Source organism: Spinacia oleracea, chromosome 3, assembly GCF_020520425.1.
Source record: "Spinacia oleracea cultivar Varoflay chromosome 3, BTI_SOV_V1, whole genome shotgun sequence".
Taxonomy (NCBI): Eukaryota; Viridiplantae; Streptophyta; class Magnoliopsida; order Caryophyllales; family Amaranthaceae; genus Spinacia; species Spinacia oleracea.
In genome coordinates this window covers 32335808-32352906 of record NC_079489.1, presented here as the reverse complement: position 1 = coordinate 32352906, position 17099 = coordinate 32335808, and the positions used below count along the sequence as shown (strand labels likewise).

Genomic DNA, 17099 nt, shown 5'->3' with positions numbered 1-17099 from the left:
CTCCTTGATCTCATCAAACACAGACGGTTGGATAGTTAAGGCGTTCATCATTCCTTTCAGACATTCTCCATTCACAATCTCTAGATTCAATCGATGCATGTCCTTTCACAGCTCGTTAGCAACTACTAACGCATTCACTCTATGACTTGATTTCCTGCTCAAGGCACCTGCAACCACATTGGCTTTTCCCTCATGGTATTGAATTTCCAAATCATAATCCTTGATCAACTCTAACCACCTTCTTTGACGCATATTCAAATATTTTTGTGTGAAAATGTACTTCAAACTCTTATGATCCATGAATATCTTACATTTCACACCATCCAGATAGTGTCTCCATATCTTTAATGTAAACACTATGGAAGCTAGTTATAAGTCATGGGTAGGGTAATTGGATTCATACGATTTCAACTGCCTTGATGCATACGCAATCACCTTCCCGTTCTGCATCAAAATGTACCCTAAGCCATTCTTAGATGCATCACTGTACACATCATAGGTACCACGTACTCTCATCAGGCAAAGTCAACACTGGTGTGGTTGTCAATCGCGTCTTCAAAGCTCGGAATGCCTCTTCACACTTCTCATTCCACTCAAACTTTGCTTCCTTCTTCATCAAAGTTGTCATTGGTTTTGCGATTCTAGAAAAGTCTTGCACAAAGCGTCTATAATAACCCGCTAAACCAAGAAAACTCCAAATATGGGTGACACTCTCATGTGTAGGCCATTCACTAACAACTTTTATCTTTGCAAGGTCCACTGCAACTCCTTCCTTAGACACAAAATGTCCCAAAAATGCAACCTTCTCCAGCCAGAATTCACACTTCGAGAATTTGGCGCATAACTTATTGTCTCTCAGGGTATTCAACACTCACCTTAAGTGTTGATCTTCCTCACTCTTTGAATATACCAGAATATCATCTATGAAAATCACTACAAACTTGTCCAAGAATGCATGGAATACTCGGTTCATTAAGTCCATAAAAATTGCAGGTGCATTGGTTAACCCAAAAGGCATAACAGTGAACTCATAATGACCGTATCTAGTCCTAAATGTAGTCTTTGGTATATCGTGCTATGCGATTCTCAACTGATGATAACCTGATCTTAAGTCAATCTTTGAAAAGATTCCTGCTCCTTTCAATTGGTCAAACAGATCATCTATCCTAGGCAAAGGATACTTATTCTTGATTATGACTTTGTTGAGCTCCCTGTAATCAATACAGAGTCTCATGCTTACGTCCTTCTTCTTTACAAACGAGACTGGCGCTCCCCAAGGCGATGCACTTGTTCTAATATAACCTTTCTCCAGTAATTCCTCCAATTGACCTTTTAATTCACTCATCTCTGCCGGAGCCATCTGGTATGGGGCTTTTGAAATAGGTGTGGTTCCGGGTATTAGGTCCACGGTAAAGTCAATAGGTCGGTTAGGCGGCATTCCCAGGATCTCTTCCGGAAACACGTCCAAGAACTCATTTACCACCGCAATGTCCTCTGGTTGTTCCTTCATCACATGCTCTAGGTCTCTCACATTGCATAAGAAAACAGGGTTCCCTTTATTGACTAGCTTCACGATTTCCATTGCCGTGATGATTCCTACACTTCTAGGCTTCCCAAAACGACGATAGGATACTACCTTTCCTAAGCTAGACTTCAAGTGAATCTTCTGCTTCTCACAATCAATCTTGGCTTTGAACATTGCCAGCCAATCCATCCCTAAAATCACGTCTAAATCTCCTAACTCAAACTCGATTAGGCTAGACAAGAATATGGTCTTGGCTATGGTCAAAGGCACGTCTCTATGGATCTTGGTACACTTCACGATCTCACCGGTTGGTATCACTATGGGTACTTCAATTGAAAGATTAGACAGACCTTCTTCCGAAGATGATGATGCTATATGAGGCACGCCAGAATCACGATCCGTGTACCTAGGTCTAGCATAATTTCGTTCACCGAAACCCTAACTTCTCGTCGGAACCCTAGCTGCATCTAGAGATGACGACAAGGCTGAGATTACATCTCGCGAGGAACTTTGACCTTCCAATTTTTCACGCAATCCGAACCAAACAACTTGAAATCATCCAATTTTTCGATAAAATCCATATCAACCTAATATTACAAATCAACAACGGAAATCAAGTTATAAATCAAATATATTTTCTTCTCAAAATGAACCACTTACTGAAAATTCAGAAGAATCTCAATATACCTAAACATAATTTCAAGAGTAAGAACAATTGTCGCCATGGAAAGGGAGAAGCGGAACTCGCCACCACCGAGTCTAAACTCAGCGAAATTCCTACTATCACCTTTACCTGCTTGTATCTCCTTGTCCGACCAGCCGAAACCAACCGCGACCTCCATTGATATTGTAGGCTGTTAAAAATTATCAATAATTAGTGTTTTGGAAATCAAAATTGGGGAAATTAAATATTTCCAGAGGAGCGAGAAAAGAGAGAATATCGGAGATGGTGTAGATAGTGACGGAGATGAGGAGGAGAAAGAGGATGGAAGTTGTCGGACGCCATGAGAAAAAGGGGAGAGAGAGAGATCAGAGAGAGAGAGAGAGATCAGAGAGAGAGAGAGAGAGAGAGAGAGAGAGGTGGAAGGAAAGAGAAAGTTGCGTTTGAGGTGAGAGAGAATTCTGTCTCTCTATTCGGGGGAACAATGATTTCAAAATGAGAAAAATGAGTTGGAAAGCGGCTTTTATACGTGACCTGATAAACAACACACGAATTAATTTCAACCCGCGATATTAAGTTTGACCCGCGACACATGATGGTCTGACAGGAAAGACGATATTTTCTAAAAGTTTGTATTACAATTAAGTTTCCCTTATTGATGAAGCCTAGGATATTCGCCATATCATAAACACACATCAAAGTAATAATATATGTGGTTCCACTTGACTCAATCCCACGACAATACAATAAATATAGTAGACAAGGACTAAGTACGGGTCAAACTCTCGAGGATCAAGGGTTTCCTACACTAGCTTCAAACATGCAACTACTAGTACATTTCACTTCAAAATGTTTTTGATGTCCTTGTTACCTGCTTACTCGCGTGGCAACTTTCTGATCACTCATTAACCACCGAATATGACCCAAACTCAAACCGATGGCCAGATAACTCGAAATATTTTCCACTTGAATTGGCATGTTTCAAACTCGATCCAAACGATCCGATAGCTCAATAAGTTTACGATAGAATTTGTCTTTGTTCTCTTCAACTTATAGGACCTTATTTCCAGGTCCTATAAGTTCAGATAGTTCCAATAAGTTCAGATAAGTTCAGATAAGTTCCAATAAGTTCAGATAAGTTTCAATAAGTTTTAATAAATTTCAATAAGGTCCTATAAGTTCCTATAAGTTCCAATAAGTTCCAATAAGGTCCTATAAATTCTAATAAGGTCCTATAAGTTCCAATAAGGTCGTATAAGTTTCTATAAGTTCTTAAATAAAATATGTAATATTATGATTAATTATTTGGGTTGTTATATTAAATACATCATATTTATGTTATTATATTAAAATTCTTTGGGATAACTAATTGAAGTTAATAATTATCAATTATTTGTAAGTATTAATTAATATGTTATGATTAATTATTATCAATATATTTTTAAGGGAAAAATATACTTTTAAATATTACGCGTACATCACAAATCAATTGACGATCTTTTTGGTGAGACATACAACAAATAACATGTACCTAGTAGTAATCACAACGTTTTGCAACACCGCCTGTAAATATTTAGAGGTAACACTAATAATAATGATACTTATATATCTTATTAATTGATTGCTTCAATCATCAGAGTATAAATGTTGGATAATTATTTTTAATATTCTAATGGTTAAAAGTTTAGTAATAATCTAATAAAGTCTAATAAGGTTTAATAAGATCTTATAAGGTCATATAAGGTCATATAAGGTCCAATAAGGTCCTATAAGTTCCTATAAGGTCCAATAAGTTCATATAAGTTTCAATAAGGTCATGTAAGTATCAATAAGGTCCTGTAAGTTCCTATAAGGTAAATAAAGTACTATAAGTTCAGATAAGTTTATATAAATTCAAATAACTTTATATAAGTTCAGATAAATAACTATAGATTTAAATAAGTTCAGATAAATTCCGATCACCCTAAGTTAGGTGAGAAGTTCATAATCTATGAATCATAATTTAGTTTCCGTTATAATTTTACCGCAACTGCTAACAGAAATCCGAAAACCCTAACATTAAACACTTGCTTCCCTCCTTTTCTGAGACAAAATTTGAGAGAGATTAAAGTGAGAAGTGGCACCACCGCAATTCAACAAACACCAAGGGCGACAACGTAGAACAAGAGCGAAAACTCAATGGCGATTGCGCGAACTGGCGTTTACGTCGACGACTATTTGGAATGTTAGGGTTCTTCTCCATTTGATTGTCTTCCTATTATTATCATTGATTAATTTTTCAAACCTTAAATTTGGGTCACTTTAATTTGATTTCCCATTTCCTATGAATCGATAGATGCTAGCACTTTGCCAGCTGAGCTTCAAAGGCTTCTCAATACCATCCGCGAGCTTGATGAGCGTTCCCAAGGTAAATTTGAGCTTGATTTTGGAAAATTAGGGTTATTTTTCAATGTAATTATGATTTTGTTAATTTGGGGTAATTGAAGGAATGATCAATCAGACAAGGCAACAAACGAAGTACAGCTTAGGGATATCAAGTCAGAACTCGAGAAAAGGGTATAATGGTGAAGATGATGATGTTGGGGTTGAGAAATTGCGCAAAGAAATTGAGGGGACTCAGGATAATGCGTTAAGCCTTTGTACCGAGAAGGTTTTACTTGCTCGACAAGCTCATGATCTTGTAAGCGTCTACTTTGTCTTCTTTTCTAGTTGTAATTGATTTTTTGAAGCTTTTTAGTTACTTACATGCTCATTTGATTGCTAATCATTGGAGAATTGTTTTGAAGGCCAGGCCATTTTGAAACATACTGTGCGCTAGATAGGTATAGGGGATTTTTTCTTCGGTTGGTGTTAAACTAAAGATCATGGTGGATTGTTAATGTTGTGCTAGTATTAACAGAAGTGGGACAAGTTTTAAATGAGCATGTCATAGAAAAAAAATTATGGCTATTGTAGGGGCCGCAATGCAAAAATAGGGTGAAACCCCTCCTTATTGTCTTAGGTTAAGTTTATCCCTCATACTCAACCCCAACCTCCAGAGTCTGCCACATCAGCTTTTCATTAACTTTTACCTACTTTTTCATTATTCAGACTCACACAAGACTCTCCCTGTTTTTACACAATATCCCCGAACTCACCTCAGACTCACCTCAGACTCACTTAAACTAAGATAATTAAGTAGGATAAAGTGTGATGATATGACATGATTTGATTTGGTCGGGGAATAAGTAGGATAAAGTGTGATGATGTGACATGATTTGATTTGGTTGGAGAAACAATAATGTCTTAATTGAGTCTTGGATTTTCAAACTCACCTCCAGATTTGTTGTAGTCTTTTACCACATTATCCCAAGAGTATGGCTCCAGAATACCCTCTAGATAAACTCATCCTTAAATTGCCGATAGGTTCTGTGCAGGGGCATTGGCCATATATTAGTCTTAAAAGGCTGAGCTAGATGAATCTGACGGTGAAGTTTGACCATTTGCAATAGAAGAACTACAATTTGGCGAACACTCTCAGTTTGCCTTTCGGAAGTTCCTTAATAGAAAACACCAACACGAGTGATGGTGTTGGGAAACCCTCTTTCAATTATCAAGTTACTCTATGTTTTAGAACTGGAACAGCCATGATGGTAAAGTAAGAAAGTTGAGAGTTAGAAATATAGTTTTAGAGAGAGAGATGCTTTGACATTGCATAAGATGAAAGTGGTATGATACTTATTTCAGAAATATACCTATGCCCACTTCTCTTGAGAGTCATGACGTCACGGGTATTTATAGGCCAAAAGTGGATTTTATTTATGAGCTAAATTGATACAGATCCTAGGTGGCTTAGATGAACTCGCACCAATTCACTAAGAATCTATACGGGAAGCTTGTAATCAACTGAGAATTTAAGATCAAAGTGTAACGTAGAGCTCGTAAATATCAAATATGTGAACTGAAAATCAGTATAGTCACTACTCACTAGTGTTGTAATTCTTCTTTGTGCCTATGCACGCCTTCTTTTCCCTGGGATATGTCCTATTGAACATGCCAATCAAACTGCTTATTTATGATGATGAATTGATGATGGTGATGATGATGATGATGTTGATGATTGAGCAACAACAGACTAGCCCCTTAACTGATTACTTGAAATAACAAAACAACATAGTACTTGAGGAAACTAACTATTGTGCTGCTATTAAATAACACATGGCCAAGACCTTCCATTAGCCCAAGTAATTAAGCTAACAAAACCGGCCCCGTGGATTGAGCTCGGAGTTGAAACCATTCAACAGTGAGTTGAATATTTGGAGTACACTTCCAACCAGGGATCAACATGCCCTTTCTGGGAGAAATGGAGATTAAAAGTACTATTGTCAACCAAGTATTGGCAGGAATTCTGACAGCCCTTGAGTAGCAATGTGGCAGTTTTCTGCAAAAGGCAGGTGGCAGATTTCAGTGCCCAATGGAAAAGGACATGTGTAAAAAGATTAATGGTACACATGATAGTGGGATCCATATCACATCAGGCCTCTGATTCACCGATTTGGTTGAACCAGTGGGAGTAGACAGTGGATCTCCTTTTGCTGTGAAGTTTTTTTTTGGTTCGTATTGGTAGGGAAACGAATCTGAAAATTCTGGTACAACGCTCTTCAATAAATGCTTTAGTTGCATCAGCATGCGAAACTGTGATTCAGTTAATTCTTTCTTTAATGTTTGGAAAGGTTTTCGTTTCAACTTGCAAGGGTGAATAAATGATATGGTGAGACCGTGGGAAAGCATAAAGAGAAAGTAACAGTGACGAGTGTGACCTGGTCTTATGAATGTATGAAGTAGCCAGTCTTGGGGAAATTAAACAATATGTTGGATGGTTTCCACTTTCCACCACTCAGGACCCCAGGAAACTAGGGCACATTACATTGCTTGTAGGAATACATATTAAGATGCTCAACTTGACACTTATATGAAAGAAGTGATCAGTATATCTAAAGTACAACTGCATATTATATTTTGTTTTTGGATTCCGACAAAGAAAGATAAAATGAAAGAAGTGATCAGATAGAGAAGTAGAGCTGCATATTATATTTTGTTTCCTATTGGATTACGACAGAGAAAGATAAAATGAAAGAAGTGATCAGTATATCATATTATATTTTGTTTCCATTTGGATTCCGACAAAGAAAGATAAAAAGAAACTAGCTTGGTGAGTACATCGTGTGAACCACTGGTTGTGTTTGCATGACGATGACACTATAGTTAGGAAAGAATCGAATGATTGTCTGCTAGGATGAATTCTTACCCTGTAAAATCTGCTATGTTTTTACCCAAGATCTTTCGTAGAATATTTCTTTTTCGATTACGGTTGCATTTCGTATTTAGTTCTTGACATTTTTTCAATGTCTCCTCTCCGCAACATAAGTTGCACTAATTCTGAAGAATAAAAATAGGAATCAGGGCATGCCCGGATAAAGTGGCAATGTTGATTTTTAGGTGAAGTGACCATGCTAGCACTGGTAGTATTGGTATTTGTTAATGGTGCTATTTTCCTCTTATAAAAAGGGTTATAAAGCTATATGCAGCCAGGATGGTAAATGGTGTTATTGCTTGTTTACTAGCTTCCTCTACAATTAAATGTTGTGTCCAATTTTAGTGACTGAGCTGAATGAAGTGGTGTTCTTACGTGTTTACTTAGTAAGTTCCTCTACAATTAAATATTTGAGTTATAGATAGTGATTGAGCTGAATGTGAACATATGTAGCCTCTTACTTACCTTGACGTGTCACGTGTGGAGTCTGATTGTTTCGAATGCATCACGCAGTTTCACTAAGATAAGATGTCGGATCTTTTTCTGTGCGATTTTTCCTATTCAAGGTCACTGCAATTCCTTTTCGAGCTGGGAAAGGAAAATGGCTAAAAGTGGTAGGATTTGGTAGCTGCTCCTTCCTGCCAAAATGTCCATATATAGGATTTTTCATGATATCTTGCACTCCATACTGAGAAGTTATAACAGTTAAATCTGTTAGATTTACTGAGTTGTTAGTAGTTATAACAGAATTCCTTCATTCTTTGGTTGTTAGTTGTCTTAGCTTGTATAAATACTAAGAATAAGCTTCTGCAGAATTCATTCATTGTCATAATAAAAGTCTCCTCCTATTCTCTCTTTACTCTCTTCTCTTTTCTCTTCTGTTCTCTTCTGAAACTTGATCAACTCGATCAAGTGATTTGTTCTTCTTACATATTTTGGGTGATCCTTAAGGATCCTGTTACATTGGTATCAGAGCGGTTGCCACTGTGTAATCCGCCATATTTGGTAACAAAAGAGCTTCAATTCTTTAATTGAAGACTAAAAATTCTGGCGCAACTATGGAGGCTTCGTTTCAAAACTTGGAAGGAAGGGTCAAGGCACAAGAACAATTGAATGTTGATACCTCTAGAAGATTAGATGAGCAAGCACGCTTGACTGCTGAAATCACCAAGAAGTTGGATGATGTGATCAAATTGATGTAAAGCAGTTCTGGAAGAAGTCTAAATTAGATCTTACCTGAAGATTCTCTGAGAAGTAACAATGAAAGGATCAATTCCACCAGATCCTTAGGTATGAATCCGAAACTTGAATTTCCAAAATTTAACGGCCAGAATTCAGGAAATTGGATTAAGAAATGTTGCAAGTACTTTAATCTTTGTAAGATTCCAATGGAACAATGGGTAGATTTGGCATGTTTGCATATAATTGAGAAAACTGAAACTGGGTGAACAATTACTTATTTGTTAGGAGGAATGTGGTGATTGATTAATGATTTTGCCTCTGATGTAAAAAGTAGATTCAAGGATGAAACTGAACACAATGTTGTAGAACCGTTTAATAGATTGCAGCAATCTGGAACATTGGAGGAATATTTTTGATGCTTTAGAAGAGTTGAAAGCTATTGTGCAGTTGAATGGCCATTTCTTGCCTGATTCTTATGTGTTAGATAGCTTCATTAGTGGCTTAAAAGGAGCAGTGAAGCCTTTTGTTATAGCTTTTAATCCTAAAACAATTGCTGAGGCTGTGAAGTATGCGAGAGTGCAGGAGGAAGCCGTGAACCATTCTGTTTCGAACAACAAAACTCATAAACAACCCAATTAAACTTTTCTTCTTATTCTTTTTCTGGTTCCAACTCAAAACAAACACTCGACGTTACCACCCTTAGTCCTTCGATCCTCAGAATAAATCAAACTCTTCTTATACTTCAAACCATTCTTCACAAAAATCAGCCACGTATTTGAAATTCCAGCTGATATTAGGCTAGACAAGATAACAAAGGGCCTTTGTTATTATTGTGATCAACCATATTCCAGGACATAAGTGTCAGTTTAAGGAACCCCAAGTCTCCAGCTGTGTTGAAATTCCAGAATATGATAGTGATGTTGGTGAAGAGGAAGATGCAGTTAAGGAAGTGAGGGAGCCATAATTTTTAGTGAGTGCCTTGTCAAGCAAGCATCCAACTATGAGAGTTCAGGGAGTTGTAAAAGGGAAACTACTGCATATTTTAGTGGACTCAGGGAGCACTCATAATTTTGTTGTTTTGGATTTTGCACAGAAACTGAGGTGTAAAATGGAGAAATGTTGGATAGTGGATAATGCAAAACATCTTGAGTCCTTTTGCTTCACCTGTGGTATTGGTTGGAAAGAAGGATGGAACGTGGCAGCTTAGTGTGGATTACAAGGAGTTGAGTAATAGAATTGTGAAAAACAAGATTCCCATTCCTGTAATTGATGAGTTAATAGATAAATTGGCAGGGGATGCAGCTTTCAGTAAGCTTGATTTAAGATCAGGTTATCATCAACTGAGGGTTAGTGAAGGAGATGTGCATAAAACTGCATTTAGAACACATACTGGTCATTATGAATTCTGATTATGCCATTTCGCCTTACAAATGCACCACCATCCTTTCAAGGATGGGTGAGTAATGTGTTCAAGCCTTTGCTAAGGAAAAGTGTGTTGGCTTTCTTTGATGATATTTTGGTGTATAGTAGATCTCTAGGGGAGCATTGGCGACATTTGGAGGAAGTTTTTGAGTTGATGAAGATGAACAAGATGTTTGCCAAAGAGTGTAAATCCATATTTGCAACTGACAAAATTGAGTATTTTTGGCATTTTATTTCCAGCAAGGGTGAAGAAATTGACCATGGGAAGATAGCACTTGTTGATAGCTGGCTTGTACCTTCCAATGTGCAAGACTTGCGGAGTTGTTTGTGAAGGGATATGCAAACTTAAGTAAACCCTTAACTGAGTTGTTAAAGAAGGGACGATTTTGTTGGTCTGAAAAAGCTCAGGAAGCATTTACAGCACCGAAATCAGCTCTAGCTCCAGTTTTAACTGTTCCAGATTTTGAGAAAGGTTACGTGGTAGGAACTGGTGCATCCAAGGAGGGTATAGGAGCTGAGCTTATGCAGGAGAATCACTGACAGGCTAAATCGTACTCCTATCAAAGATAAACCTAACGTTCACCAACTAAAAATATAGCAAGGGAAGCAGGGATCGTATCCACAGGGAAACAACGTTCTTCTACTATTAATAGACTAATCTAGACTACTGGTAACGAGAGTTGGATTGGTTTGTATATTAAACTAAAGCAAATAATCGAATCGGAAAATAACAATATTAAAGGAATCTAGGGCAGCGGTTCACCATAAATGCAGACCGGGATTGGACAACGGACAATAACAATCAATTAACAATCATAACTAGGAAAACATGCATCTCTCGAATCTTATGAATTCCTTAGGATAGAACAACTAGCGGGCTCTCGCTACGTACGAGAAATAATTCCTATCTAATAGCCACAGACCAAAAACATCAGATTTATACCTCTCGGCGCATAATCTAAGGTTAATCAAACTCAAATCAAAATAGTCCGGCCGAACAGAATTGACGAGCAATAATAATAAGCTATAGAAATTATAATCAATCAATCAAATATCATGTCCACATATAATCCCAATCATGCATTCATGGATCCCCTAAACCCTAGAAATTAAACTACTCACTCATGATAATAAATAACAAAGCAATTAACATAATAGAAAACTTGATTAAAGCAATAAACTAAATTAGAACAAGAAGCAATACCTAATTGAAGAACAATGAATAATGAAAGCTTGAATTTTTGATTGAAAATAAAACTAAGTGTTGGAACAAATTTGAGAGAATAATAAGCTAAGGAAATAAACTAAGGTTCAAAACTAAAATAAAAAAAGTGTTCAAAAATAAACAAAGTTAACTTATATAGTTTTCCTAAAGTAAAGCTTAAAAACGGAAAAGAAACCACGCGAAGAAGCTGCAGAGGTTGGCGTCGCCCGATCGGCGACGCTTCGCCCGATCGGGCGCAGTGCTCGATAGTCGGCCCGATCGGGCCAAATTCCGCCCGATCGGGCGGTTTGCGAAGAGTCAGTATTTGCCTCCTGATGGGCGCCCGATGCGGACCGGGCGAGCTGCGCCCGATCGGGCGCGTGTTGATGGCTGCAATTATCATTTAATTCCGCCCGATGGTCGCATTTCGCCCTCAGCTCTCAGGGCGATTTGCAATCTTCAACATCCTTCGCCCATATCACCGAGTCTAACTCTCGGGGCTCAACCATAGACATCTAGGGCTCCCGAAAGTCGACGATAAATGTCCCGAACTTCCTCGGGCTCGAGTAGTGGCCTAAATCAACATGAAACGGATCTTAAAAAGACCAATTTCTCATAATCGAAACCTGAAACTCAAGGCACACTCAATAAAGCATATTAGTACTAAAAACGGCTCCTAAGAGCTCATTTGACGCATAAAAGTACTAAGGGACGGGGGTGAAACACTATATAAAACACACATATCAATCACCCAATAGCTTTTATCAGTAGAAGTTTGGGTCCAAGGTGGCAAAAGCTATCTGTTTATGAAAGAGCTGCTTGCTATTGTCTTTGTTGTTCAGTAACGGGAACAGTACCTCATTGGAGGCCACTTTGCGATTAAAACTGATCAAAAGTATCTCAAATGGCTTCTCCAACAAAAAATTTCAACTCCCTTTCAACAATTGTGGCTATCCAAATTGATGGGGTTTGATTACGAAATAGTGTATGAGAGTGGAAAAGAGAATGGGGCAGCAGATGCTTTTTCTAGAGTGAGAGGAGCTGAGATGTTATGCATGGCAATTTTTGTGGTAGAGTCAAATCTCAAGTCTGCTATAACAGACACCTACAAGGAAGATTTGAAGCTCTCTATGATCTATGATCAGTGGCAGCAAAATACGATAGTTGTGGGATATCAGTTGTTGGATAGATTATTAAGGAGGAAGGGAAGAATTGTAATTGGTCCAGGGAATGATGTGAGGAGAAAAATCATGAGTTGGGTTACATGCTGCACTAGAGAGTGGACATTCTGGGAAGGAACTTACTTTGAAAAGAGTGAATCAGATATTCTGGTGGAAAGGAATGACAAAGGATGTTAGACAATTTGTTAGAAGTTGTGTGGTGTGCCAAGCTTCCAAGCATGAAACAACAGCATATACGGGTTTACTTCAACCACCACCAATCCAGAGGAGGTGTGGATGGATATCTTAATGGATTTTATTTCGGGTTTACCAATATCTGCTGGAAAGGAATAATTTTTGTAGTTGTGGATAGATTAAGTAAATATGCCCATTTTATGGCCCTTAAGCATCCATTTACTGCAGTAGAAGTGGCACAATGCTACTTAGATAATGTTTTTAAGTTTACATGGGTGGCCAATAAGTATAGTAAGTGATAGAGATTCTGTCTTTCTCAGCCAGTTTTTGAAAGGCCTTTTTACTCTGCATGGAACTGAGTTCCTAATATCTTCAGCATACCATCCCGAGAGTGATGTCCAAACTGAAGCAGTGAACAAGTGTTTGGAAACATACTTGAGGTGCACGACTCGAGAGCATCCAAAGGAGTGGAGCTTCTGACTTCTTAGCTGAGTGGTGGTGTAATACCCACTTTCATTCTTCAACTAACATTACTCCTTATGAAGTGGTTTATAACCAGCCTCCTCCTTTACACTTGCCTTATTTTCTTGGTGAGTCATCAATGCTGCTATTTATAGAAGCTTGCAAAGAAGAGAAACCATGATTTCACAGCTGAAATTTAGTTAGAAAAAGCTCAGAACAGAATGAAGAAGCAAGCAGATAAACTCATAAACACAGGTCTGACAGATCTCTGTGGTGGGAGATTGGGTCTGGTTGAAGCTTAAAGCTTACAGACAACAGTCAGTACATAATAGGATTAATGAAAAACTGGCTTACAAGTTTTTTGGCCCCTTTCAAGTGGTGAGTGTGATTGGCACTGCAGCTTGTAAGTTGAAGTTACCTGAATCTGAAATACATAATGTGTTTCATGTATCTCAAGTTCTCAACTGAAGAAGTTCAGAGGAACATTACTTGTTGTTGCTCCTATTCCTTCATGGTTTCATGGGAAAGATGCGGCAAATGCAGAAGTTAAACCTGAAGCAATTGTTGATAAGAGAATTGTGAAACGTCACAATAAAGCTCAAGTGCAATACTTGGTAATGGGAAGGGTTTCCAGCACATGAGGCATCATGGGAGTCAGCAGAGCAATTTGAAGCTGATTCCCTGATTTCGTAGTTACTTAAGACTTGAGGACAAGTCTTGTTCGAGGAGGGAGATATGTAACAGTTAAGTCTGTTAGAGTTAGTTAGTGAGTTAGTGACAACTCTTGTTGTTGGGTTGTTAGTTGTCTTAGCTTGTATAAATACTAAGAATAAGCTTCTGTAAAATTCATTCATTGTCATAATAAAATTCTCCTCCTATTCTCGCATTTCTCTCTTCACTCTCTTTCCTCTTTTGTTCTCTTCTGAAACGCGATCAACTCGATCAAGTGATCTGTTCTTCTTCCATATTTTGGGTGATCCTTAAGGATCCTGTTACAGAAGGAAAATTTTAAACATTTTCCACATTGGCAAAGGACATACTTCGTACATGGGATTAGACAGCATGTGTCAAGTATTTTGTAGAGTTTAGTAAAGTCTGGCAGATTCACCTGGTATAGCGCCGCTTTTTCTGGTATTTTCAGGTGATAGTTCGTTGGAGTCTTAAGTGCTATTTTACTCTTTCCAAATTTCTATTTGACTTGTCCTCTGGTTCTTGGTAGTGGATAATTTAAAAGGTGCATGATATCGTCTTAGTGGCTTGTTTTATGAGTTTTGGGCCTTGTGGCAATCAGAAACTTGGCTGAGTTTACTTTAAACTTCCGGCTTATACATTTATGATGTGTGATGTTAGACCTATATAAAAAACATTTTAATGGAAGAATGGTTGCCAAACATAACATTACGAGGTCCATCCATCCATGTACATTAGTTTGCATGTTTTCCATGCACTTTGTCAAACTGCTGAATTGTGTACTTCCTTGCAGATAGATAGTCATATAAAGCGTCTAGATGAAGACCTGAACTACTTTGCTGAAGATCTAAAGCAAGGTGTTTTTCTCAATTGAATGCTTCAAATACTGACATGATGTAGCTTTCCTCTAGTAATGATACCTTCCTGTTACACACTGACTTTCTATTATGTAGTGATTTTGTAATAGAATTGCTTGTCTTTTAGTGTTCTCCTAATGCAAATCCGAAGAATATCCCATCTATACTTTTTTTAGTTCTTAACTATTCCCGCGGAGGCTGTAGAGCTTGGTTTTTTTTTTGTTGCACTTCAGGTAAATGTTTAAAGAAAGAGGATGGGGAGGGTTGCTTCTTATTGTGGATGATAATTTTGCTTTGAATTTCTTGACTCACTATGATCCTATCTCAATGAATTGTAGTCAACAACATGTGTTTTCCTTTTTGGGGCTGGGTGAGGGCAGCAAGCTTTACTGTTGAGTTAGGCTTGGGCTCTTTGTTGACATTTTCCTCCGGTTTAACTGTGCAGAGGGAAAGTTGCCACCGGATGAGCCTGCCATTCTTCCACCCCTTCCCATACTTACAGCACCAAAACCTGAAAAGCAGCGGGGTGCATATGGAACCCCTCAATCAAGGCGTTTTAGTTATAGAGACAGGGAATGGGACCGCGAGCGAGATAAAGATTCAGAGCTAATGCCACCTCCTGGTAGCCACAAGAAGGAGTTCCCTGTCCCTGTCGATACTGATCAGCCTATTGATCCAAATGAACCAATCTACTGCGTTTGTCACCAGGTGTGTGTTATAAAACTTAATAATGAATTCTTTGGTTTTCTAACAATTTTATTACAAATGCACATAATGTTGATCAAAAAATTTAAACGCTATATGTTCAAAATTGCAGGTTTCATTTGGAGATATGATAGCTTGTGACAATGAGAATGTAAGTTTCTACCACTAGTCCTTGCCCTTTTTCTACTTCAATGGTGCACCTAAAGATGCATGCTAACTTGGTCTCTTCCTTTAGTGCTGTAGCGGTAACAATAGACTTCAGTTAAAGCACTAACAACTTGGTTTATTTTATGTGTAAAGTCCTGCTCATATGACAGGGGCTTTGGTTATGGGAGTTCGAAAACAAAGTATGTTGGCCATCAAAAAAACAAAATGTGTTGTAGGTTTGGATTCGGGATATTTAGAACAAGATGAAGGTCTATCTTGTACACAAATTCACCATCATGCGTCCTTTATCGGATTAAACTCCTTTTGTGACTGGTTTATGGATGTTGCTTTACTTAAATTGTGAAATTGTTCCAGAAAGGTTTCCATCCCTCTTTTTTATGGAAACATTTCACCACTTTTGGTTAGAAAAAAGAGGGGTTTGACGTAGAGCTGTGTAAAAGAGAAATAGAAAAGGGGTATATTACGGTAAATGCTCTGTGAAGAATCGCAAGATGATCTGGTCTATGTTGCCTCTGATAATCTACCAAAATAATTTTACTAGGGAGTAAGTACCATTAATCTGTAAGTCTTTTGCTTAAGTTCTGGTTTGACCGTTGAGTGTAGGAGGCTTAGGTTTTTGCAGCTTTAATCCTCCAACATCACGGCACATTATTGCCGTGATGTTCTTTATTTTCACTTGAATTCAAAAACAGTTGCGTCCACTGACTTAATACAAAAATTTGAGGACAGTTGTTTAGTGGGCAATTGTTTTGGGTCAATCTGGACAACTGCCCAATAATTATTTTTCTGGCTTTGCTGTGAAGGTTTAATAATCAATATGACTGCAATCAACTAGTTTGACCCATATGCGTCATTGCCAAAGAACTACAAGACCCGGGTTCTCTCCTCTTTATCTATTTACCTTCTTTTGGTGGAATTCTATCACTCGTTATTCACTTGAATTTAGACCTTAATATCCTTCTATTCTATGTGGCTTCAGAAGCTGTTTTGCATCGGTATTAATGCTGATTTTAGATGATATCTGCAAGCAACTTAAATTTTGCTCTTTTTTCTCCAGTGTCAAGGAGGAGAATGGTTCCATTATGCATGTGTTGGATTGACCCCTGAAACAAGATTCAAAGGGAAGTGGTACTGTCCAACTTGCAGCCCTCAGTTTCGGTCTTAAATCACTTTTCTGATTCAGTTAACTCAAAAGCCAGGGTGGATTAGCGAAGTATTATTCAGTTCAGAAGTTGATGGATTCTGTATTTTGCTTCAGCCATCTTGGGTGATCTTTGTAAGGCCGCATTTTGGGCCGGGAATTGGGACTTGAACCTGTTATGAGCTGTCTTAAATTTGTTCAGGAATCACCATTTTCGGGATCGATTTGACTGTTATGGTTGCACTGTAAATATGACGGTCTACAAGACTTCAACATTTGGTCTCCAACAGCTTGTAATTGCTCGATTGTCATAAACTTCCTTGATAACCCAGAAAGCGAATTAATCTTCTGACAATAGCAATGTACTCTCTAAAACACAATAGCAATGTACTCTCTATGTTTCTTAATACATAGATCATGTTGACTTTTTCACA

General features: G+C 38.0%; 1 protein-coding gene across 1 annotated transcript; it reads left to right on the top strand.

Annotated features, from left to right (window-relative positions):
- Positions 1-4156: 4156 nt before the first annotated feature.
- LOC110802219 (PHD finger protein ING2) lies at positions 4157-17099 on the top strand. Its single transcript, XM_022007656.2, has 7 exons — positions 4157-4410; positions 4522-4593; positions 4673-4866; positions 14588-14651; positions 15097-15359; positions 15469-15507; positions 16582-17099. The coding sequence occupies exons 1-7, from the start codon at positions 4365-4367 to the stop codon at positions 16687-16689; spliced, it is 786 nt and encodes a 261-aa protein (XP_021863348.1). The 5' UTR covers positions 4157-4364; the 3' UTR covers positions 16690-17099.